This window comes from Sorghum bicolor, chromosome 9 (assembly GCF_000003195.3).
Source record: "Sorghum bicolor cultivar BTx623 chromosome 9, Sorghum_bicolor_NCBIv3, whole genome shotgun sequence".
NCBI lineage: Eukaryota > Viridiplantae > Streptophyta > Magnoliopsida > Poales > Poaceae > Sorghum > Sorghum bicolor.
In genome coordinates this window covers 48092910-48118755 of record NC_012878.2, presented here as the reverse complement: position 1 = coordinate 48118755, position 25846 = coordinate 48092910, and the positions used below count along the sequence as shown (strand labels likewise).

General features: G+C 43.0%; 4 protein-coding genes across 4 annotated transcripts; 2 read left to right on the top strand and 2 right to left on the bottom strand.

The window, feature by feature from the left end:
- On the top strand, positions 582-4809 carry LOC8076864 (pentatricopeptide repeat-containing protein At5g16640, mitochondrial). The gene is made up of 2 exons (XM_002441007.2): positions 582-1899; positions 4307-4809. Exons 1-2 carry the CDS (start codon positions 582-584, stop codon positions 4807-4809), a joined length of 1821 nt encoding a protein of 606 aa, XP_002441052.2.
- Positions 5521-8415, top strand: LOC8076863 (isoamylase 2, chloroplastic). Its single transcript, XM_002441006.2, has one exon. The coding sequence runs from the start codon at positions 5736-5738 to the stop codon at positions 8136-8138; it is 2403 nt and encodes an 800-aa protein (XP_002441051.1). The 5' UTR covers positions 5521-5735; the 3' UTR covers positions 8139-8415.
- Positions 9956-14543, bottom strand: LOC8076862 (protein PALE CRESS, chloroplastic). Its single transcript, XM_002439708.2, has 7 exons — positions 14301-14543; positions 14110-14186; positions 13098-13292; positions 12034-12120; positions 11385-11435; positions 11068-11247; positions 9956-10453 (listed from the first exon to the last, which is right to left on the bottom strand). Exons 1-7 carry the CDS (start codon positions 14455-14457, stop codon positions 10220-10222), a joined length of 981 nt encoding a protein of 326 aa, XP_002439753.1. The 5' UTR covers positions 14458-14543; the 3' UTR covers positions 9956-10219.
- Positions 19996-24298, bottom strand: LOC8076861 (uncharacterized protein At5g19025). The gene is made up of 2 exons (XM_002439707.2): positions 23299-24298; positions 19996-20272 (listed from the first exon to the last, which is right to left on the bottom strand). The coding sequence occupies exons 1-2, from the start codon at positions 24066-24068 to the stop codon at positions 20233-20235; spliced, it is 810 nt and encodes a 269-aa protein (XP_002439752.2). The 5' UTR covers positions 24069-24298; the 3' UTR covers positions 19996-20232.

The following is a 25846-nucleotide window of genomic DNA, read 5'->3' as shown; positions in this document are numbered from 1 at the left end:
CATTGGAACTGTCAGCCAGCCCTTGCAAGTTGCAACTACCCATCGTGAGCAGATACGATGTAAAAACTAGTAGGTAATCCTAAGCAGACAGTCCCGCGTGAAGTGTCAACAGAACGCAGGCCTCAATAGAAGCAAAGCGAAACCCATCGCGCAAAGAAATATAGCCCCTGAGTTGCAACAGCGTGCCCGCGACTGCCGACTAGCTGTACCTAAGGCGTCGGCGGCCGTCGAACACCCTCCGTGCGTGGGGGCGAGAGAGCCAGCGTGCGTGGGGAGGCGACGGTGGCCTGCGCCCTACGCGGCTCGCGGGCACGGAGTGGGAGTGGGAGTGGAGCGTGGGAGGCCGGTGGAGGCGGCGCGCCGCGGTTCCAAGAGCGTCCGCTGCGGGTAGCAACATCTCACCCCTTTTTTTCTGCCAAACCTAACCCTCGTGTGTGGGACATTTCCGACCGAAGCCCCCCGCAGTTTACCCGCCTTTAACGTCGCGCCCTCCTCCTCTCCGGGCAGCAAAGCTGCAGCCCGCCGCCGCCGCTGCCTCTCTCAGTCTCAGATGTCGCCGCCGCAGTCTCCCTCACCTCCTTATGCCCTCCCTCTCCCCTCCCATTGCCCGTCTCCTGCACATACGCCGCCTGTCCAAGTCCGCTCGAGATTACCTACTCCGCTTCGCCGCCATCGCGAAGGAACACTCCGAGCAGCCCCCGCCCCTGCCTCTTCCGTCTTCACGACCACGGTCCCCACACCCGTACGACTACAACCGTCTCATGTCCGCGCTCGCTGCTTCAGTTGGCGGTGACCACCCAAGCGCCGGCGCCGAGCGGGCCCTCCACCTGCTCGACGAAATGCGGAGCCTTATGGGGCGCCGCCCCGATGCCGCCTGCTTCACCACGGCCGCCGCGGCGTTCTCATCGGCGTCTCAACCGGGAGCCGCGCTCGCCGTGCTAAACGCCATGGCCGCCGATGGCGTCGTGCCTGACACGGCCGCGTGCACTGTTCTCGTCGGGGTGTACGCCTGCCGCTTGCATTGGTTCGACGCGGCCTACGAGGTCGTGAGGTGGATGGCGGCGAACGGCGTGGCCCCGGACGTAGTCACATACTCGACCCTGATATCTGGGCTGTGCAGTGCCGGACGGGTGGCTGAGGCACTTGGCGTGCTGGACTTGATGCTGGAGGAAGGGTGCCAGCCCAATGCTCACACGTATACGCCCATCCTGCACGCCTACTGCACGAGTGGTATGATACATGAGGCCAAGGATCTCTTGGAAACGATGGTTGCAGCTGGTTTTGCACCAAGCACAGCCACTTACAATGTCCTGGTTGAAGCTCTATGCAAGGCTTGTGCTTTCGAGGAAGTAGATAAGCTTCTTGAGGAGAGCAGTGCAAAAGGGTGGACACCAGATACAATCACATACAGTACTTACATGGATGGACTGTGCAAAAATGGCAGAGTAGATAAGAGCCTTGCATTGGTAGATAAGATGTTGTCTGTTGGGCTGCGTCCCAATGAGATTACTCTGAATATCCTCCTTGATGGGGTTTGCCGCAGGTCAACTGCATGGGCTGCAAAGTGCCTCTTGGAGTGCAGTGCAGAGATTGGATGGCATGTCAATGTTGTCAACTACAACACTGTGATGAGGAGGCTTTGTGATGAGCGGAGATGGTTGGCTGTTGTCAAGCTCTTCGTCGATATGGTCAAGAAGGGAATTGCTCCAAATAGCTGGACTTTCAGCATTGTGATCCACAGTCTCTGTAAACTTGGGAAGCTTCATGAAGCACTTTGCTTGCTTGGAAGTGAAGAGTTTGTCGCTAATGTTGTGACATACAATACTTTGATCCGTCATCTCAATTTCCTGGGGAAATCTTGTGAGGCCTATCTCCTGCTTCATGAGATGATTGAGAAAGGTATTGCTCCCAATGACATCACCTACAGTCTTTTGATTGATTGTCTCTGTAAAGAGGGAAAATTCTTGGTGGCACTTAGCTGTTTGAACCAATGTATTGAAGGTGGGCTCTCTAAAGCTGCAGTATCAAGTATTTTACGAGGTCTCATCGCTGGTGGTAAGCTTCGTGAATTGCAAGCGCTAATCGGATGGATTCTTGGACAAGGTTTCATAATAGATGTGTATATGTACCAGGAATTAATCATTTCTTTTTGTAAGAAAGGATATTGTCGAGGTCTTGAAATGTATATAATGTGTCACATATTGGAAAGAATGATCAGACTGAGATGACTTTTGTCCAAACATGGACACAAAAGAAAGTTTCACTTCTTGATCTGTTGTACTTTGCATGGAACCAGCAGGATAACCTTTTACAGAATTACTAATCCTTTCAACCTATGCTTCTTCCTTTGCACCTTTTCTTTTCAAGGAATATATTAAATTCACAAAGAACAAAATTCAAATGTAAATCTGCACTGGAATGGACATGGGATCTCTCTCATTCAAAAAGAACAGTACATGAAAAGAAGCCACTCTTTCAGCTTCAGTTGAAGAGTTAAGAAGTACAGTCAAAGAAAAAAAATGAAAATTGAAATATAAAAAACTTTTTATTTGTTTTGTCTTATTGCCTGAATTCTGATCATACAAGTCATCCTGACATTACTACAGTGGAAAGAATCAAATAAAAGTTAGAACCTGGTGACTGAGGTAATGATCACGGGGATTCACAGCAAAGTAGTGCTCAACATGCTCAGTAACTGATTCATCTGGGTGTAGATGTACATTTCACACAAGAACCTAAATAAATAGGGCAAGTGTTAGGACTTAGGAGTGGCAATTAGGAAAATTTGCAGTTCAATCAGTCTGCTGAAATAAGTTCTATTTTCTTTGAGTAAGATGTGAACGTAACAAATAAATATAGTAAAACTGGCTTGTTTACTGAAATTGTAGGGATAGAACATTTATTGTGTATTGATAGGTCGATGGTTTTGATTAGCAACAAAGCACAACCTGATCGTTGTAACAACCTTATCCTCATGACAAAACACAATAAACGTCCAAAATGTAAACATAGGACATTTAGGAGCTGTTTAGTTCCCCATGAAATGCAAAATGACAACTGCATTAAAATTATGAAATGCAAAATGCCAAAGTTTTCACAATTATGTTTAGTTTCATCCAAAAGTAGAATTTATTGCCCTCATTATGGCCTCTTGAGGCTCTTTGGGGCTTTTTTTTGTCTCTTTATGCCAAACTCCAAAATGAAGAATGACAACCATTTTGCTAAAAATTTTGCATGGTGTTTAGTTCCATTATGCAAAATGATGAACCAAAACCTAAATTTTTTTGGGATGGAAGGGGAACTAAACACCCCCTAAAAAGCTTCATTTAGATTTCGGTAATTGAGTGACAACACTAGTGGACTAATGCTTTTCATGTGAGATGAGTCTCAGTTTTATGCAAATGTGCACAGAGCTTCTAAAAGAACAAGACATGACATGGGAAGCACCTCCTTCAGTAGCTACACCTTAGATTTAGGCCTGGTTTAGTTCCCAAAAATTTTCAAGATTTCTCGTCACATCGAATCAGGTGCATGCATGGAGTATTAAATATAGACGAAAACAAAAACTAATTATACAGTTTGCCTATAATTTAAGAGACAAATATTTTGAGCCTAGTTAGTCCGTGATTAGATAATAATTATCAAATACAAATGAAAGTGTTACAGTAGGCAAAGCTAAAAATTTTTACGAATTAAACAAGGCCTTAGTTGGGCTGCATCTTTTCCTTGTTTTGCACGCTGTTAACCTCAGTTTTAGTTGAGTTTTAATTGGGTTTGCTTCTTCTGTGTCCTTGGACTGCTCACTGTTGAGCTTTTGTGGTTGAACGTCAGCTGGTATCCCTAGCTTGTAAAGACTTCATTTTGGTCTCTAAAAGCTGAGTTGATTTCCTTTAAAGAAATCACAATTGTACTCTAGACTAGGGGCAGAAACACAAAATTTCTTTTACGGCCCATTTAGATCCTTTATTTTGGAGAATTGAAATCTAGTTTATGGATTACGCTATTTGGCTTTGAATTTGACATTCTAGAACGATTCAAAGTTCAGATATATGCCTGTCTTAGAGTCATCGGGTGAGAGATAAAAATGATTCCACTGATCTCTATGCACCTGTCTTAGGGTGTCTTTGGTTGAGCTGTGGCTTTTGAAAAAGCTGTTGTGGGCTGTGGCTTTTGAAAAAGCTGCTTTTTAACGAAGTTTGAAAGTCCGTTTGTTAGACACATGCGGTTTTTGGAAACGCTTCACTCCCTTACAAGCGGACTCCACGTGTCATAGACAGAAACTCCCTCTTCTTCATCCTCTTGGCAGGAGGGCACACCGCCGGCCTGGCCGCCTGGGGCCACGCCGGGGAGGGGAGGGAGGTCGGGGTTCCAGTTGCTCGTGCCGGAAGGAGGGAGGTCGGGGCGCGCCGGAGAGAGGGAGGTCGGGGCGCGTCGGAGGAGAGGATTGGGGAGGGCGGCCGTCGGAGGAGAGGATTGGGGAGGTCGGGGACGCAAGGCCACGGCGGAGCCGCCCACTCCTGCGCCCGCAAGGCTGCGGGGCGGAGCCGCTCCGGACTGCGTCCGCCGTGTGGCTCGCGTCCGGCGGAGCACGCTGGAGGGAGGGAGGTCGCGGAGCGGCGCGCGTCGGAGGGAGGAGAGGAGAGGAGAGGACTGGGGCGGAGCAGAGCACGCCGGAGGGAGGGATGGAGGCCGGGGAAGGAGGGGACCGGGGCAGAGCAAGGAGGGATGGAGGCCGGGGAAGGAGGAGACGGGAGGACTCGTGGAGGAAGACGAGAGAAAGAAAGAAAGATCGAAACGGTACGTGTGTAACTAGTGGCAGGTAGGTAATTTTTGTGACCAAAAGCAGATAAAAGTAGGGGTGGAGGTGCTGTGAAATTTGTACTACGCAAAAGGTGCTTTTGGCTTTGGCTTTATGAAAGCTAACTTCTTTGGTTGTCTTTTGGCTTTTGAGGGGTAAAAGCCACAGTCAAAAGCCCAACCAAAAGGACCCTTAGAGTCATCGGGTGAGAGAATACGTGTAATATTTGTATCTCTAAATATGAGTTTATTAAAAAATTAGACTTAAAGATCTTTTCAATGATACTAATTATATACTATAAATATTAATATTTTTTACTATACATTTAATTAAACTTATTTTTCAGAAAACACAAACAACATTTATTTTAAAACAGAAAGAAATATTCAGCAATATTTTTTATAATAAATCAATAAATAATACTCCAATATCTTTACCGGCCATGACTCCGTCACGGACAAGCGCGCACGCAAGGACGGAGCCTCGGAGGAAGAGGGCAAGCGACGCACTGCGCCATCGCGTGATGTGAGCCGTTGGCGCATCGTTCGCCCTCCCGTGGGGCGTGTGGGCCGCGCCGCGCCGTGCCCGTGCGCGTCTCCGCTCTCCAACGACCAGGGCAACCCGGACGGACCCCCGAATTTTCAGTCAAATCAAAACGGTAAAAAAAAAAAAGAAAAAAGGACGGACCCCGTCGCCCGCATGGGCGCTTCGTCCTCCTCCGCTCGTGCCCGCTTTTCCAGTTTCACCAATACCACGTGTGCGCCACGCCTCGGCTCCTCCCCCACCTCCTCCCCACTCGACTCCACTCCACACCACTCCAGCTCCACCCCACTCCACAGGCCTCGTGTTCGGGCCCCTCGCGATGCCCACCGACTGCTCGACGCAATTCCCCAGCCGCTGATCGCGCCGCTCCCTTTCGCACCCACCCGCGCCCATCATGGCCTCCTCCTCCCTCCCGGCGCCGCCGGCCCCGCCCTCTTCCTCCTGGCGCGGGCTCACGCCCCGCCGCCCTACGCCTCGCCGCGGCCCCCTCCTCCTCGCCCGCGCGGCGGCGCGCTCTTGCCGCTACCGCTTCCGGACCGACGACGACGGCGTGGTGGACGTGGCCGTCGCCGGGAAAGACGGCGATGCGGGGTACGCGGTCGCTGTAGAGGCCCCGGCCCATGGACGGCGGAGCGGCGGTCTGGTGCTCCGTCCCGCCGGCTCCGGCGAGGGCGTCTCTCTGGCCCCTGCCGCGCCGGGAGGCGCGCTCGCGGCTGAGCTGTCCTACGACGGGGCCCGCGCGCCGTTCCACGTCTCGTTCACGCTGGCCGACGCGACGGGAGCGGAGATACGGACGCACCGCGGGACGAGCTTCCGCGTGCCTGTGGGCGTCGGACGGGGCTGCCCCTCGCCGCTCGGCCTGTCCCGGTCCAAGGACGGGGCCGCTAACTTCGCGGTTTACAGCAAGAGCGCCAAGGGCATGGTGCTCTGCCTGTTCGGCGGCGGGGACGAGCCCGCGCTGGAGATCGAGCTCGACCCGTATGTCCACCGGACAGGCGATGTCTGGCACGTCTCGATGGAGAGCGTGGAGGGATACGCCAGCTACGGCTTCCGCAGCGGGCTGTTCGCCATGTTTGGCATTGACCGTCCGCTGCTCGACCCGTACGCCAAGGTGATCGGGGACTTCGTCCCTGCCGACTCTGTTAATGAGGATGGGCTAGCGGTGCCGGCCGTCAGGTGCCTCGCGTCCTTGAAGAATGCACCCAGCTACGATTGGGGCAGGGACAAGCATCCGTGCTTGCCATTGGAGAAGCTGGTGGTCTACCGGGCAAATGTAGCTTTGTTCACCAAGGACAAGTCGAGTGGACTAGCAGACGATGTCGCCGGTACTTTCTCTGGCATGGCTGCGAAGGTGAAACACTTCAGGCATCTTGGTGTCAATGCAGTTTTGCTGGAGCCAGTGTTTCCATACCACCAAGTGAAGGGACCATATTTCCCGTACCATTTCTTTTCACCTATGAGCTTGTATAGCAGTGAATGCTCCAGTGTTTCAGCTATCAAGTCTATGAAGGATATGGTCAAAACAATGCACAGAAATGGAATAGAGGTTCTCTTGGAGGTTGTTTTCACGCATACTGCTGAAGGAGGAGCAGAGTGTCAGATGATATCGCTCCGAGGCATTGATGGTTCCTCGTACTACATTGCTGACGGAATTGCTGGATGCAAGGCAAGTGTGTTGAATTGCAACCATCCGGTGACTCAGAAGCTGATTTTGGACAGCCTCCGCCATTGGGTGCTCGACTTCCATGTTGATGGGTTCTGCTTCATCAATGCCCCTTTCCTTGTCAGAGGTCCAGGTGGTGAGGGCCTTTCACGGCCTCCACTTCTTGAAGCCATAGCATTTGACCCTGTTCTTTCAAAGACTAAGATCATTGCAGATCCTTGGTCTCCACTTGACATATCTAATGTGCAATTTCCATTCCCTCATTGGAAAAGATGGGCTGAGATGAACACAAGATTCTCTATGGATGTGCGCAAGTTTCTTAAGGGAGAAGCACTTATCAGTGATCTTGCTACACGTTTGTGTGGCAGCGGGGATTTATTTTCCTCAAGGGGCCCAGCGTTTTCGTTCAATTATGTATCCAGGAATTCTGGACTCACTCTTGTTGATCTGGTGAGCTTCAGCAGTGATGAGCTTGGTTCTGAGTTCAGTTGGAATTGTGGTGAAGAAGGACCATCAGAGAACAATGCAGTCCTCCAAACGAGGCTAAGGCAGATACGCAATTTATTATTTATTCTATTTATTTCCCTTGGTATCCCTGTTCTTAACATGGGAGATGAATGTGGACACTCTGCTGTTGGTTCAACATCATACAAGGATAGAGGGCCTCTGAACTGGAAAGCCCTGAAGACCACTTTTGTTAAGGAAGTCACAGGGTTTATTTCATTTCTATCTGCACTAAGGAGTCGACGAGCGGACATTTTCCAGAGAAGAGAATTTCTAAAATTTGAAAATATACATTGGTATGGGAGTGATTTATCTGAACCACGTTGGGAGGATCCTACTAGCAACTTTCTTTGTATGCACATAAATGCGGAGCTGGACGAGAAGCTACCAGATTCAACTGGAGGTGATTTGTATATCTGTTTCAATGCAAACGAGGAGTCAGCAAGTGCTACTTTACCAGCTATTGCAGAAGGATCCATGTGGTTGCGCTTGGTTGATACATCACTTGCATTTCCAGGTTTCTTTTCAAGAGGGTCTAATCCTGAAATACACAAAGTGCTAGGATTTTCCTCATATCAAGTAAACGCACATAGTTGTGTTTTGTTTGAATCGAAGAGGGTTCTTTCCTAGTTTCTAATGTCAACCAGGAAGCTCGTGTGGTTTCAGCAATAACAAGAAACTTTGTGGATACCAACTTTGAGAGGACCTCAGTTCCAATAAGATGCAAATTGTAGATGAGAATGTTTATGATAATAAAGTTCCTCATTTGCGCAGATGGTTGGTATGCCTAGTTTCTTACTGCCTTTTTGTAACCTACTAAACAACCTGAGATGTGAGCTGATAGCTTCCTTTGCCATGTTTGTGAATTTGAATTTATTAATGGAAAAAGTTCATTTTCCTGCCCTAACAATATTAACACGATTTTATGTGTATTAGCCACAACTACGGATAGCGCATTTGTATTTTCCCTGCAGATAGCATCATCTGACGCATTGCAATTGCAAGGCAACATACTTTTCTCATGGTGATCATTTGATTTCGATTATTTACAGAAAACGACTTCACAAACTTGATGTGTAGGTCTACGGAATGGCTACTCACTGCACCCCTTCAGATACGACAGTTTGCTCATGCTGCGGTTTTGCATACATATGCTCTAATGTGAGTTTAAGGATTTTGATGAAAAGAAAATCAGTCGAATATTTAATAATGTTTTTGAAAAATTGTTTAATAAGGTTTGATGAACACTAATGTGTGTCATGTATGGGCACAGGACCACCAGATACTATGGAGGAACTTTTTTATCGAGCTAATGAAATTCTTGGAGATTTTTAATTGTTGCAGGCGTGATCTGAATTTGCTTACTTCGATTTCACAAACAATTTTGAATTATTTTTTAGCGTTAACTGTCCATGCTTCAATAACACTCGTGTACAAGGATGATTTGCTTCTTTTTGTCTACATTCTTTGATTTTTTTTTCTCCTTTTTGAGTTTTGTCGACATTCTCTCATGTGAGTTTGGAATAACACTCTGTTCAATTAGGGCCCGTTCGGTTAGGACTTTTTCAATGGTTCCTGGTAAAGATCTAGCTATACAAATTGCACAGCTATTTCTGGTGGGATTGGTTCCAGAGCTTGAATCGCTGGGAACCGAACAGAGCCTTAGTGGGTTCCCCATGATTGTTTGATTTACGGCATAAAATTTTATGGAAAAATTGGTGTGCAACAATTGATAAAAAAATCTCGGACAAAGAAAAGGCAAAAAAAAAAAAAGTTGCTGATGCCTGATGCTGCCTGAGTGCCTGCGGTGGCTGGCTCTCGCCGGTTGCTGGTAGCTGTTGGCGGCAGAACCTGATAGGGAGGAAGCTGCGAGCGCTACTACATCGCTAACTTTTTCTGCAATCTGAATATGCGCAACAGATAGGGATGAAAACGGATCGGATACGGACGGATATCATCGATATCATATTTGTTTTCGTATTTCTGGTCGAATTCGGATTCGAATACGGATAATATCAACTATGTTGGATAATATACGATTGGATGTCGACATCATAAATATACGATTTAAGTACTCGGATACGGATACGGTATCGGATGTTGAACATTCGGACTCGGATACGGACTGATCTGAATCCTTCTAAACGAATTCGGTCTCGAATACGGTCGGAAAATATCCGTACCGTTTTCATCCCTAGCAACAGATACGATAGAACTTGCTTGGCTTGCAGCTCACCATGTGAACTCCAAGTCTCCAAATACTTCAGAACTAACCGCGACTTTTTTTCTGCAATTTGAATCCGTGCATCAGATACAAGAACTTGGCTTGCGGCTCACCTGGTTCACGCAGGGATTTGCTGCCCCTCCAACCTTTGCTAATGGAACTGGAGGCTACCTTCCAGCGGGAGACACCACCACTTCACATCAGTTGATTTCAAACATCAAAATGAGTGCAATAGTGAAGATTCAACTGGTGTCGGACATCAAGGGTTCAGATAGTTTTTTCATTAGCAGTGCAGACATACATTGATATAAGGAATATATTTCTACTCATACAAATGTACATGGACGTCGAAGTAAGGCTCTACCCAGAACGGTTATTGGTCTAACTAGCTGAAAACCAAGATTTCCCTTTCTAACTATTGAGTATAATGTGTCAACGACTTCTAGCTTCTAAGCAGACAGAATAGTTGTTCGATACTACTCAATCCTCACCATTTCAAGGACGCCGCCAAGTCTAGGAGAGATTCCACCTGACGTATCGTCTGCATCTTCTCCTGCTGTTTCAGCATATATGCAACTGATTCTGGGTCAAATCCAACTTGTTGCTTATTCTTGTCTTGCTCAGCTTGAACCTCTTTCAGCAGCTCATCAACTTCCCTGACAAAGTCCACTCTCAGAAGGAGATCATCGTCCTGAGGCGGCAGCTCAATTCGCCCTTCATGCTGAAAAAACAAAAACCGGGATGATATATAATAAATAATATTCAGAAAATTTCTTTACCACATTAGGACCAGAAGAAAACATAGAGAAGTCATTTTAAAAGAAAGCAGTAGATCCTAAATCCAATCATTAATCGAAAAGGATATATTGATTTTATTGAGACCCAACTATTGTGCTAAGGGTGATGTGGCAATAATGTCTATATTGATTAATCATGTATGCTTTTCTTCAGAAAGAAATTAAGTTGTTTTTAATGTCAATGATTTCAAAACTTTCAACAAAAACTAAGAGATCTGCATGACAAAGGGCTCAACAATATATATGTTGAAGAACCAATTAATGATGTCTTGTATCTGTCCTACTTTTACTATATCATATTATACTTATGTGCAAGTCTGAAGTCAATGGCCCTGGGGGCTTTCCCTGCAGGTTCTTTTTATATACTTCTGCACAAGTAAAAAAAAATGCAGTAGCAATGTCTAAGAGCATTGACATGTAAGTCAACACATAAAAATTGTTAGTGTCTTTTCTGTAAATTTGCTATGCTCGATTTTGACAGATCTTGTACTGAGTCTTGAGAAGATATGGGAAGGTCACTTGGACTGAAATAGCATACATTCTCCATCTTGAACCCAGCAGGAAAGACCACAGTGAATGGGTCCTCTCTTGGAAAGACTTCAAGCATGCGCTTTCTACATTTCTTTAACCACTTTTCATTGTCGCTTCCGTCATGAAGATTAAGAAGTTCATTGAGCAAACTCATGGCAGGAGTTGCTTCACTCTTTAGAATCTCTGTCTGCATTAAGATTATGATTTTTGATTATCCCATCACACACCAATGAGCTAACTGAAAGAAAAGGAGGAAAATCTGAATACTCGAATTTATATGGATACAAAATCAGCTACGAGAAAAGGCATAGCCAAGTCACTTACCTCTACCCTTCTATACAAGAGATCGAGGCTTCTGATAGCATCCCGCTCATCCTGAAGGTACAACAGAATGTCAAATATCCAAAAAGTATAGTCCAGTCATATTATTAACTTACGAGAAAAGGAACAACTTAAATATCTTTCTACCATGCTGACAAATTTGGAAAACATAAAGTTCCACTGGTGAACAATAAAATGTTAGGGACTACTGGGCCAATATTGTGCATTGGACTATTAAGCAGGGATCAATTCAGGATATGACCGGGCTCATGTTGGCAGGGTTACAATCATACAAAGGCAAAGCAGCAGTAAGCGTGAGGTGTGTCGAACCCAGATACTTCTTGAACCTTCCAGAAACTAGTTTGCTCTGTTTGTATTTCTGTTGAGTGAATCAGGAACCAGGTTGCTGACATAAAAGTAGTACAGAAATGAAGTAAGCAGTGTTTACAAGTTACAACATTTAGTACTGTGGCAGTGCTATAGAAAGTTCATGAGTGATAATAAAACATAACTCTTAAGAGTCTTAACATAGAGAAAGAAAAATATAAAACTAATATATGGCACATTGGGATTTCAAGATCTCTTAGAAAACAAAAATCTATTTAAGAAATTTTAATTTTAAATTCCAAACTATGAGAACGAGTTTACATACATCACGCCGAGCAACATCAAGTCGATTCCAGATGACCATAAGAACAAGTTCAGTAAGCTCTCCTCTTTCAGCAGCCTTCTCAATTTCCTACATATGAGTACCATAGCAATTCATCCATAAAAATATAAAATAAAACTTATCCAAAATGAATTTTTGAAAGACTGTCTAAGGTAGCAAAACTCATTTCAGGCTGGGGTTAAAACAAAACCCTTCGTCTATCCCACGCCAAAGCATAGGTCTAAGGCCCGGCCCTAGTCGTGGTCGTTCTCACATGGGCTACGGTGCCGCTGTGTATGGGTGGAGCAGGGGTTTGGGGGTTTTCTCAACGTGTGAGAGAATGTCTTCTTCTTAATGCAATACTCAGGGGCTGTCTTACCACCCGCAGGTCAAGTTTTTTTTTAAAAAAAAAATAGTTCACATAGTTTTTAATTTAATTATAATTATTAATATATTAGTACGAGAATAATCACGCAACAATGCATTGATACTCACACTTCAGAGTCCTACTTTTGATACATGGATTTTTGTTGGCTGCATTTTGATGACAGCTATGGCCAATGGCCCTATCAATTAAAGAGAATAGATCTTATGAGACTGGAGTGGTGCTTGGTGCAGGCATCTGTGAGTTGCAAACTTGCAATGAGTGATTTTGAAGACTTAACTTGTTCATTCAAGACAGCTTAAATGACATTTCTTACAATAATTTTCCTATATCTAATGCTTTCTAGGTCATTGAAACACCCAAGAAAGAGCAATATTTCAGTGCATTTGTCCCACACTTTGTTCCAGTATTGTGACTACTTTCCATAATCGACTAAACTATGCCCCCTAGACTATGGGAGGAGACTCCAATATAGCCTTTGAAATAAGAAGGTGCCAGGCTTCGAACCCAGGTCGGACGGGAGAGTCCCGGAGCTCACTGCTCTAACCGGTCACACCGTGAGAAGCTTGGCAATTGACTAAACTATGGCTAGCTGTAGTATCATAAAGATAAAGGGAGAGAAACATGAGATAGGAAATTGAAGGAATTAATTGCATCTTAGGAAGGCACAATGCCATGTTACCTTCTCAACATCTTCACCAGCTCTTATGAAACTTGAAACTAAAATCCTAGCTTTGCAAACTTCTTCTTGTGGGTAAGCTTTCAGGCGCATGCCTATCTCTCGGTACTCATTTGTTATTCTTTCCTCCTCGGCCTCCTCTTTCTGCCGATATGCATGCCACTCCTTAGTCCTCTCCCGCTGACGGGCCTGCCACTCCTGCATGTGGAAGTGAATGTTTATATGGTTTCTAAACATAACAAATAAATGAAATCAGATCAATGATGCTATTTAATGAGTGTGTACATTGTACGGATATGACCATAAAATCTTAGGAAAATAAGCAGTTTTGAGACATCACAGTACAGGTGAGGTAGTAGTTAATACTTCGAAGTTCGATGTAAGTCATAGTGAATGGAGATGGATGGCACTGACATAAGTTAATATGTCAATTTGGTGCAGAGTGAGCAATTTGTGAGGAAGGCTCATGACGGCAATAACTTAGTCCTACAGGCCAAAAGTCATGGCAGCAGAATGATTCAGAAATTGTACATGACGAACCATCTCGGATGTGCATTTGATAATACCTACCGAAGACAAAAGCGAAAGAACAATACTGAGATATTAGGGCTTATGGCAATCTTTATCCACGGTCCACATTAGCAAATAGACTAACAGAAGGAAATGGCTAGTTACAGCAACAGAGGATTTCTGATGGCATCATGAAAATTGCAGCCCTAGTGGATTGCCAATGTATCTAAAGACAAGAGGGAAAAGGAAAAAGATATATCTTCAGTTCTCCAGAAAGGAAAGGTGTCTAACACTAGCATATTATACTCTATATATGTAATATTTCCTGGTTCACAGCATGCTTGTTGATCCTAGCACTCATTCACATTAATGAGATGGGATTAAGCTTGCATATCACCCGCTCGATGAAATGCCTGAACGAACTAACAACGATATTGATGCCCACATACTAATACTATATCACCCGCGCCATGAAATTCACAGACGAGCAAAGATACGCGCATACCTCGTCGTAGAACTCGGGTGGCATCCCCTCCAGCTCGCCCTCCCCGACCGCAGCAGCCTCGTTGGTCTTCTCCACAGCTGCAGCACACGAGGCGGCGGTTATTATTTATCAACGAGGGAAGGACCCCAACGCGAGCCCAGTACATAGGCGCGACGCGCTCACAAGTTCCGTAGTGCAAGCACCAAACGAACCTGAGATGGGGAAGAGGGGCCTCGCAGGGCGAAGAGAGTTCAGGCGCGACGGAGTGGGGCGCCTTGAACTGGGGACGTGTAGGCTGGGGGAGAGGAGGAAGGGCGAGGCCGGCCACAGCCGGAGGAAGGTGGGCAGCGCGGGCGCCGCCGTGGCCATGGCGCGGTTTCACGGATAAGTGCGAGGTGATGGCGTTTGGATGTGAAAAAAGAAATCGATATTTGATTGATGTCGAACCCGCGTCTCACTTCTTTTGTTTTCCCTTGTTTTATCTTATATTTCCAGGACATCTTTAATTACCAGGAACATGTAAGTTACTACATGCATTCCTCATTTATCTTGAGAGCATATTGATATTTTGAACTTACATGTTTTGGTTGCAGTTGTTAGCACCGACAACATACCACTCTTATTAAAAAAAAAAAGACAACATGCAACTCTTGTAGTACATGTCTTCTATTATTGTTTGAAATAGTGATACTAAATGATTGAGTCACTTTTAGCACACTCTATGAAATAAACTAGCACCAAAATTGTTCTCTACAATATGCCAACAGACTACTGAAACACTATTGGCTGGCTATAAAATTATGGATGATAAGTTCAAACGAAGAGGGCGCCTAGTGAACCAAACTTTGTCTACTATGTTCAAAACTATTTATAAAGAGAATATTAAAGACGTGGGAAAAGTGGTTATGGCATGTTTAGTTTGCATATAATTGGATAAACCAATCTACCGCTAAGATAAATTTTTTTTTCAGATAGTGTATGGATTTAACTCTCGTGCTGTCGTACTCCTAAAGTCTTATTGATCATTGTATTTACCTACTAGACATAATGATGGCAAGGAACGTACTCATTTTATTCTAAAATTGCTTGAAGCAACTAAATATTGAAAGGATCTATCTAGGTGTCATTCAGTTGATTTGGCGTCTCCTATCAACTGAATTTTTTCATGCACTTACGCTATCTTCTAGCTAAATTTACACTGATTTATTACTATATTTACAATGATTTTTTAGTGTAATTTATTAAACACAGTGGTGTAATTTGGAGAATAATATAAATATATACCAAAATTTTCATAAAAATTTACAAATTATTTCTATGGAATGCAGACATCAGAGAAATATATGTCAAACTTTTCACAAATTAAAAAATATAAATTATTCACAAATTATGGTGGGACCCATGCTCCCAACCTTATCCCTTCCCTCTCCCTTCCCATCGCTTCAGTTTCCCTTCCGTAACTCCATGAGCCGCACACAGAATCGATGCCGTCGTAGCGCGATCTTCAGTAGCGCAGCCTTCCCAACCCTAGCGCATGTTGCCTTCCCAGCTCCAGTGCCCCTCTCCTTCCCCACCTCGGCAGCCCTGCGGCAACGCCCCTGCTCCTTCCTAGCCCGGTGCGGCGGCGGTGTGTCGCCTTCCCGGCCTAGGCGCGAGCGGCGCCTCTGCTCCTTGGCCCGGTGCGGCAGTGCCCCTGCCTCTCCTACCCTGTCCAGATGCCCCTCTGCTGGCCGTCCGCGCAAGATCAGATGGCTCAAAAATCAGTTGATGGAAGGAGTCAAATCAACCGGTTGAGCTTTAGCAATTCTCTATTGAAAAGATTAATAAAAATATAGATTTGCTGGTACCAAATGTAGAAAGAAAGTTAAACTTAATCGCATGATTTAGCATAGTTACACTTCTGAAAAGATAGATTCTAGAGTTATGAAAGTCTAAGTTGATGCCTAGAACTACCAGCCCATTTAAAAATAATTGTAAAGATAAATGACAATGAGTTATGAAAGTCTAAGTTGATGCCTAGAACTACCGGTCCATTTAAAAATAATTGTAAAGATAAATGACAATACATGTAGACTCTAGTTTTTGCTATGGAATTAGTCCCACCTTTAATATTTCATATTAGAAGTTTTTTTCTTTAACAACACATTGAAAGTTGCATATGGGAGAAGAAGATGAGCTTGAGTCTACAATGACTTCACTTTAAGAGAGGGATGAATGTTAGGTACATCACTAGGAATAGGTGCGCATGACACTCCTCATACAGCTACCTAAGAGCCAATTACTAGAGCTTGAGCACGACAACTAAATCTATAGGTAAGGTCACTCCTAAGTAATTTGTTTCATGATTTTGATAATAATTTTCTACCTAATGATGCTATAATTCTTACCAACTTTGGAAATGATGTATATGGAGAGAAGCGTGAGGCGGAGTAAACGAGCGTGGTCGTCCAAGCTAAGTTGGAGGACCAATCTATATTAAGTTCAAGTCTAAATTAGACTCTAAGAGTAGTTTGCACTAAAATTATCGTGCAAGTCATATACAAACTCTATTTTTTATAATATTTTACATATGCAGGAAAGATAAGAAGGTAAGATTTTCAATGGCATTGGTCCATGTCCAAAATCCTCATGAGTCAACAATAATCATTGAAAAAAGTGTGCATATAGAATTTATTAGGTACTGCATCACCATCTTTGGGGGCATTGGGCCACGCATCGTGTTGGAGTTTATTAGAGAGGCGTCTAGGGGTTATTGTCCTCTCGTGACTCTTTATATTTTGTAGCTGTCTAAGGATATGTGTTTGGCAAACTGATTATATCCCTTCTAGACCGTCTGTCATAGCATGACTAACGGATTGATGAAGCATGTCCGCTGCACGAAATTGCTAGTTCCAATAATATTTAACACAATTTTGTTCGCAAATATGCATTTTGATGACGTAATGTGTTATGGTCAAATGCAGATTGCATAAGTAATGTTGCAGGTATTCGCTTGAGCTGAAAAATAATCTTGGAAACAAAGTTACATTTGGGGGGGGGGGGGGGGGGGCTATTTGGTTTGAGTAAACATCAAATATGTGATGCATCATGAATTTATCCTTTTAATTGGGTAGAACGACTCTACTTTCACACTTGTACCGATTATTAGCTTGTGAGAAATGAAATGCTAGTGAATAATTCATTACTTTTTGTAAACAAAGAAAATGAAATTAAAGTTAAGAGGACAATGGACTAACCCATTTCTTAACACTCACACCCACAACCCCGCTCCCCGCCCTCAAACCCCCACCCCCCTCCTCCAAAAAAAATATTGTGCTACCCTTATTTTAGTCCATTTAAACCTTTGAGTTGTCGCTATTTTTAAAACAAGAGGCAAAGTAGAGTAAAGTCCACCACCGGTCCCTAAACTTGTACTATCGTGTCATCTAGGTCCCTAAACTCACAAATCGATTGTTTAGGTCCTCGAACTTGTTCGTCTGTGTCATCTCGGTCCCTAAATTTATTCAGTTGTGTCATCTTAATCCCTAAACTTAGAAATCACCCGTTTAAGTCCTCAAATTTATTCATTTCTGTCATCCAGGACTCTAAACTTGGTTTTGACTCTCATCTGGGTCAAAACAAAACGATCTAAAAAGTCTATATCAAAAAATAATTCGTAACTTTTTCATATGAACTCGAATAAAGACAAGTTTTATATTAAAGTTGTAGTCCTCAACGTGATCTACAACTCTATAGTTGAAAAGTTTTTTATTTAAATTCATTTAGTGTCACAAAATTTAATTTTAAGTTTTAAAATTTAAAATCTACGAACTTACAAAAATATTTTGTGACCCTAAATAGTTTAATTTTAAAACTTTTTAACTACAAAGTTGTAGATCGCGTTGATGGCTACAATTTTAATATAAAGTTTATGTTCATTTGAGTTCATTTGGAAAAAGTTATGAGTTATTTTTTGATATAGAGTTTTTAGTTCATCTTGTTTTGATCCAGAGACTTAAAAACAAGTTTAGGGACCGAGATGACACAACTGAATAAGTTTGAGGTCCTATATGGGAGATTTTCAAGTTTAAGGACTAAAATGACACAACCGAATAAGTTTAGGTACCTAAACGATCGTTTTGCGAGTTTAGGGACTGGGATGACACACCCGACCAAGTTTAGGGACTGGTGATGGACTTTACTCGGCAAAGTACATACTAAAGTAACAATAATAGCCAATAGGGTAAAAATACAGAGAAATAGTGGTAGTGCAGCAATTGTCCCTACAGTATGGCCTTGTTTAGATGCGAAAAGATTTTGAATTTCGCTACTGTAGCACTTTCGTTTGTTTGTGGCAAATATTGTCCAATCATAGACTAACTAGGATCAAAAGATTCGTCTCGCGATTTACAGTTAAACTGTGCAATCAGTTTTTATTTTCGTCTATATTTAATGCTTCATGCATGTGCCGAAAGATTCGATGTGACAGAAAATCTTGAAAACTTTTTAATTTTTGGGGTGAACTAAACAAGGCCTAACTTATTTATGAGGGGCAAATTGTCATTTATTATTAGTACTATAAGGCCTTGTTTAGATACACCCAAAAAACTTTAAGATTCTCCGTCACATCGAATCTTACAACAAATACATGAAGTATTAAATATAGATAAAAAGAATAACTAATTGCACAGTTTACCTATAAATCACGAGACGAATCTTTTAAGCATAGTTACTCTATAATTAGACAATATTTATCAAATAAAAACGAAAATACTACAGTATCAAAATCCAAAAACTTTTTGTATCTAAACAAGGCCTAAGTAGAGTAAGATATGGCACCATTGTCCTCGTACGTCATTATAGTACTATAAAAGAGTCATCTTAGATGTAAGAAAAAACTGATATCAAAATAGTTTTCAAAATGAAGCTACTTTTCAATTATATTGTTCAACCCAGGCTAGTTTGAGCTTATCAGCTGAATCAGCCAGCCATTCAGCAGTATTTTTCACTTACAACAAATCAACCAACATTACTTTCTTTTTTTTTTGAAAAGTCTGCACTTTATTATATCTGGAGAGAATCATTTACATCATGAGACACCAGTTCTTGTACAAACTCTGGGAGGGGATCAATCCAAACATGCGACCAATCCGGGTCCCAATTCAACCCAATTCGAGCAAGCTCATGTGCACCTATTGCTAGAGCGTGGCACATGAACAACATCAGCTCGAATAAAATTCATAGACATCAGAAACTTTGCTTCTCTAAACAACACGCCACAAGCTGAAAAATCATAAGAGCGGGATTGTAGAGCATCAACAAGAGTTGTCGAATCAGTCTCCAAGATGATCTGGGACAAACCATGATCTATTGCTACATACAAGGCAGCAAGACAAGCCTAGGACTCAGCACTCAATGCATCATGTACCACGTTGATTCTACCTGCTCCAGCCACCACTGAAGCACCTGTGTGATCCCTCACAATAAAACCCCAAACACCTTTCTTCTCAACCTTTAAAAAGGCTCTATCAAAATTAATCTTTAGAACATCAGTTATAGGGAGAACCCAACAAGAAATCCCACTTTTCCTCTTAATTGGTCTGTCCTGTGTATGAAGAGTATCAACATATTTCATAGAAAGCACCTTGTTTCTGCCATGGCTTATCAGCCAAGTTTGACTTTTTTTTTGAAAAAAAAACTAAACTGGCTTATGATCAAAATTAGAATAGTAAAATGTTAGATATAAAAATAAGTTGTTCAGGTGTACGGAGTAAGCTTATTTTATCTTGTTTTAGCATCTAGAGTGATATTTTACCATTTCTCCCTTAGGTTATACACGGACAACCACGAACGACAGAATGCCTGAGCACATGGGTTCCTGCATCCATTCCACTGTGAAAAAAAGCAAAAGGGAATGGTATCGAAACATGAGCACGTCTCCAATGTTTATGCTTTATTTATTGTCCTTTATTAACAGTTCTTTATTGCTGCGTCTTTTGTCTTTGTATCAGTATAACTGTTGGGGTTCAGCGAACCCCCCCTCTAACAATACAACCATGGCACAACCCACTTGTAAATTGTAATTGGTGTATCTTTTGCTGGAAGGATTATTCAACATGGCAGTCTAAAGCAACAGTGTTGCAACTAGCGACATCAGACTTGTGTTCACCTCACTCCTCGGTCATGGAACGAACCTTGCGTGCCCCTGAAAATTAATAATAATTCAAAAACAAGAAACAAACAAATGATTAGTAGTTCTGCAAAATGAAAAAAAGAGTATTACATTACAAACATGTATATTTGTAACATGTATCTAGATTGACAACACTAGGCAAGGGCGAGAAGTGATTACATCGCCGAATGAACTCTCAAAACATTACTGAAAAAGTACAACATTACTTTGGGAATCAATTTCCCAAAAATGACTGGCCAATTTTGAGAAAGAAAAAAAAGGCCCCCGCCAAATTTCCTTCTTTCCTGTATAAATTTAGCATCTGAGAAACAAGATAAAATATAGAAAACATTTTATCTGGCAGCACAAAGGAAAAGTGTACAAACAAGTACGCAACTTCCGGAAACATAGTTACACATCATCAAACTTATACAACATATTAGCATTTAACTTGGACCAAGTTATAGAAAAATGTATTATATATTAACATGTACAGTACCAAATAAATGCAATATGAAGACATGTTCCATGGACTTAACAAAACTAATTTGATGTTGTTGATGCTGGTGCATTCTTCTATGTGTGATTGAAGTTAGGGAAGTTTGACTTAGTAAAACATTCATTTTAATGGAACGGGTGATTTTTGAGTCAAACCCAACAAACTCAAGATTCAAAAAACACGGCCACACAAGAGCTCCATATCAGTCCTAGCTAAACACTTCTATAGTTTCAAGTGAACTAGGTTGCCAGTATCGGTCAACATAGAAGAATGCATTCCTCTGACGCAAGAGTTGCGACAAGCCGACAACAATGGAATATCAGGCATGATTACACCAGGAAACAAGATATACCACCTCTATTCTATTTTACTTAATCTACTGAAACGGTTTTCAAAATCCTTTTGTTTACCATTATGCAAAAAATGGTACATATATCATGAGACATAAGCACATTAAATGAAAACATACTAATATCATTTCTAAGTGATACATCTACACACTTAGATATATGTTAGTAGTCAAAAGTTTAACAGATACTTTTACAGGTAAAACTTTGGCAAAATGCCAATTTGGAAAAGATTATTCAAAAGATCATTCAAAACAGTAAGAGTCAGTAAACCACCACAGAGAGTAGAAAGTATTATGCAGTACCCCTTGTACTTTAGTCATCTAGAAATGAATCATAGGTAAACAGTTTATCTTTACTAGCTCAAACACCAATAGCTAGATCCTAGATATTTCAAGGCAATGAAAAGAAATTGAGAAGCATTCTAGGCCAGGACAACTTAGATGCGAATGAAACACATACAATCTCAAGAAAATTACAACAAACAGCACAATCATCCAGAGAATTATAAACAAAATCATTCACCACCTGTATAAATAACTTAAAATAGCACAACTTTTATCCATACCCTCACAAGAATTTCATAGGAATCGTTTAGGAATTCCACAGGAATCAGTTCATTTTCACAGGAAACAGGAAAATTTTCCTCCATTCCAAAGGAGCCATAAAAACACAGCTTAAACAGTTATGTTTCTTTATTGGTATCTAGAGGATTTTATAGTCTTATGGTTTGCTCAACAAGTTATGCCACAATGAACACAATGTAGGAGATTGCTGAGCTCAGGTCTAGCAAAGATTTCTTGTGCTTGTCAAGTAAGTGATTGGTTCACTGGAACAGTTCAGTCATGCCAAATCAAATTTCCCAGTTGGATCACACACATCATAAGAGGCCTTGCAGACACAAACTCCAAACGTCCAATAATTGAATTTGATGAGATGACAAAGTGTTCATGCCAAATCTTCAAACCCAGCAATTCAATGGTATCACACTGTAATGCCATCTCCGGGTACTCATTTCAGAAATTTCTAGACCCAGAAATGAAGATAATGGCATAAGTCACAACCATATAGCACAATTCCATGATACTCTCATGGGCCATAAACTTTGTCGTGTACAATTTAAAAAAAGCACTCACTTCCAGGTAACTCGCACCACCTCAAACATACTGTATTCCTGCTTATAACTTCTTCATATCCGTAATCAAAATATAAAATCATCAGGTTGCAGAAGTCCTACAGGTCACAAGCCCCACAAATGAGCTTATTTTCTAGTGAGCTCGAGCTTCTCAAACACAAGTAAAGAACCAACTGAAATGCCTTCAAGGCTGTACTGACCCCTAGCCTTATGTTTCATATCAACTAATAAACATAAAAGATAATCACATTAGAAATCACCAAAGGTCATTTGTTATAAGAATGGCAACCCCTTTAAACATAAAAAATACATTTGCACAGAACAAATAGTACATTTACAACTAAAAAGGCCACTTCATGAGGAAAAACAACACCTAACAAAAGACCAGGTGCCTTGCAACATCATTGACATTGCCCACCTACTTAGAAAGGTAGTGAGATTTCTATGGCATGTCTCTGTCAAATAGGATTAGTCACTTTTGACAACTTTTAGCATTCATTTGGCTCATTGCCTAACTTCTGGTAACAGCCCAGTCACATCTGAAGACTAATTTATTTTCTTGCAAATTCATGACCAACAAGACGTTACAACATATAAGCTATACTATGGTACAAACAACTGAGAAAACCACAAAATGAACAGAAGTACACTGAATTCAGAAAATGAAGCTGAGTGGAAAAAAATTCCATAACCATCAAGAGACAACCAAACAGGGTAAAATCCAAGCATGCTTCCTAGATGACTCAGAATTAGAGACAGGCCACACAGCACAGTTACCTATTTGCTTACAGAAATGAATTAACAGACCATGATGTATAACAATGGGACCATGCTTTATTGTTTGCACATCCAGAATAACAGGGCATGATATCTCAAAATGCAGAGATGAAGCAACGAGATTGATCTCACATTAACAAACATAACTGACAGGACTAGGGAACGCCATGGCTACAGAGAACAGTGAAATTCCGTTCATCCCATGAAAATAGTGCCACTAAGTTTAGCTGGTGGACTGAAGAAGTAATAATCATGTAGAATTTGCAAATAAACAAATGACATATAGTCAACCATGACTCACTTCTTGTTGCGGCGTTTGCTCTTGGGGGCGCCCCATCCTTCAAGCTTAGCAACAGGGCAGCCACAGCGGTTGCGGAAGAGCAGCACGGCTCGGCCGTTGGGCGGCGCCATCCGGCGGAGCTCGGCGCGAAGGCACTCGTAGTCTGGGTTGTTCCCGCTCTGGCCGCCCTTCCACGGCAGCGCGTCGATCTCGCGCCACATGGCCGCGTCGGCGCCGCCGACGGTGCTCCCGGCGCCGGCGCGCACGGCCTCCTCGGTCTGCAGCTGGACGTCGAACTCCAGCGCCTTCCGCAGGCCGCGGCAGCGCGGGTTGCGGCAGCGGCGCCGCGGGAGGCGGCGGCAGGAGAGGAACGCGGCGGCGGCGAGCACGGCGGCCGCGGCCGCGTAGGGCAGCGCGGCGGCGGCGTAGGCGAGCGCGGCGACGGCGGGCGGCGTGGCGAGCAGCGGGGAGAGCGAGCGCGCGACGTGCGAGAGCGAGGAGGCGAGCAGGAAGGCGAGCGAGAAGAGGACGAGAAGCAGGATGAGGAGATCGAGCGTGGCCGACGACGGGGCGTGCCTGCACGTCGTGCACGCCGGCGGCGGCGAGGCGGAGACGTTGTTGTGGCCGCCGCCGTGGTTGTGGTGGTGGTGGGCCCCGCCTCCGCCGCCGGCCGAGGAGCGGGAGGAGGAGGAGGAGGACGCGGGGGGTCGCATCGCCGCGGCCCCTGCTGCGATGGGTGCGGGGGCGGCGGCGGCAGAGCGGTGGTGAGGGGAGAGGAATGGCCGGAGCATGACGCGGCCGGCGTGCCGTGGGGATTAATCGGCGGATTTGGGCGAAATAAATCGGGATCGGATTCGTTGCGTGCCTTGTTTATTGTGGTTTTCTGCCTTCCGGACGGTGCGGGGGTTTTGCTGCTGCCGCGCCGCTTGGACTTTCCCCTTTTTTTCCCCTTCTTTTCCTTAATCGCGATTAGTCTACGGCATTAGCGGGACGGCCGGCTGCGGTTGGGTCGGGTCGTGGAGGAAGTGTCTATCGAGCCGTCGAGTGGAGGGGTGAGGTGGGGAGTGGGGTGGGGTGGGTGGAATGGTGGATCAGGATCCGTCACGCATCAAATCAACGGCAAAGGATGGCGGGGGCGCATTTTGTGTATTGAGCGGCGTGCGCGGATTTGACTTTGCTAGACGTGCCATTCCAAACCGAAGCAACCTTAAGAAGGCCTTATTTATTAGTTCAGGAAGTAAAAAAATCATTTTTATTTTTATTTAGTAATTATTGTCTAAAAAATTTATTTTAGAAATTACAAACAAATTATATAAATAATTACTTTTTATTTATATTTAATGTATTATACATCGAATCTTGAGTTTTGGGTGCCGAAAAAAGATAGGGTCATTCAGAGCATGTGCCAGACACGAGATACATAAAGAGACTCTACATTTTTTTTTTTGAAACCGAGACTCTAAGTATTTGATTTAACACGCGTCTGATATCAGATCAAAAAGAAAAACACACGTGTCTGATAAATCGACAAGTTTGGTCGAATCCAGCACAAATGATTTTAACGGGGATGATCAGAATTAGCGCATGATTTTTAATGAGCATCTCCAACAACTTGGTATTTCAACATGTTATCCTACCAAATTTGCTAAAAGCATAAAAATCATCCTCCAACAACTCCTTATCTCAACTTGCTAAATTTCCCAAGTTGCTATCCAGAGGTTTCTACTGCCGAGATTTGTCAAATTGCTATCCCAAGTTGCTATCCCGAGCGCAACTTGTTGGAGACACATATTCTTTTACCAAGTGAGCGGGTTCTATCTGTCATCCTCTATTTTTACCAAGTGAGAATAGTAACTTATTGGAGACACATCCTTTTTTCTTTTGCTAAACAAATTAACAACTTGCTATAACTCAAGATTTGACAAGTGAATTTTACCAAGTTGTTGGAGATGCTCTAACGCGATATGTGCATTGGTTGCCCTTACCGTGTTGTAGATTCCTATCGTGAACGCGTTAGTTTTCATTCCAATACAAGAACTACTCCCTCCATTCTAAATTATAAATTATTCTAAAAATCTTAAAGAGTCAAAATATTTTCAAGTTTCACCAAAATTATAGAGAGAAATATTAAAATTTGTAATATAAAGTGAGTATACTATGAAAATATAACTAAGGAAGAATCTAATGATACTTATTTGGTATCATAATAGTTATTATTTGGAGCTATTGCGTTCTTACCCTTATTTAGAAGTCTAATTGTGATTTTACCCTTGTTTTTCTCGCCATTGCGATTTTACCCTTGCTCTGTGAAAACGAAGCTTCAGTTTACCCTTACTCCGTGAACAGCAGGGTAACTGTGTTAAATTGGCTCAGTAAGGACAAGTTTGCCCTTGCGAAAATGCCCCTACTTTTTCGAGTACATTGTGATTTTACCCCTACTTTTAACTCTATTAGTCTTTTTTGCAATAAAATAAATAAAAAAACAAAAAAACCCCTCACAGAAAGACCAAAAGACAATAAAATGTAGAAACTTTGTTGTACTAGCAGTAAGATTTGTTTTTGTAGTGAC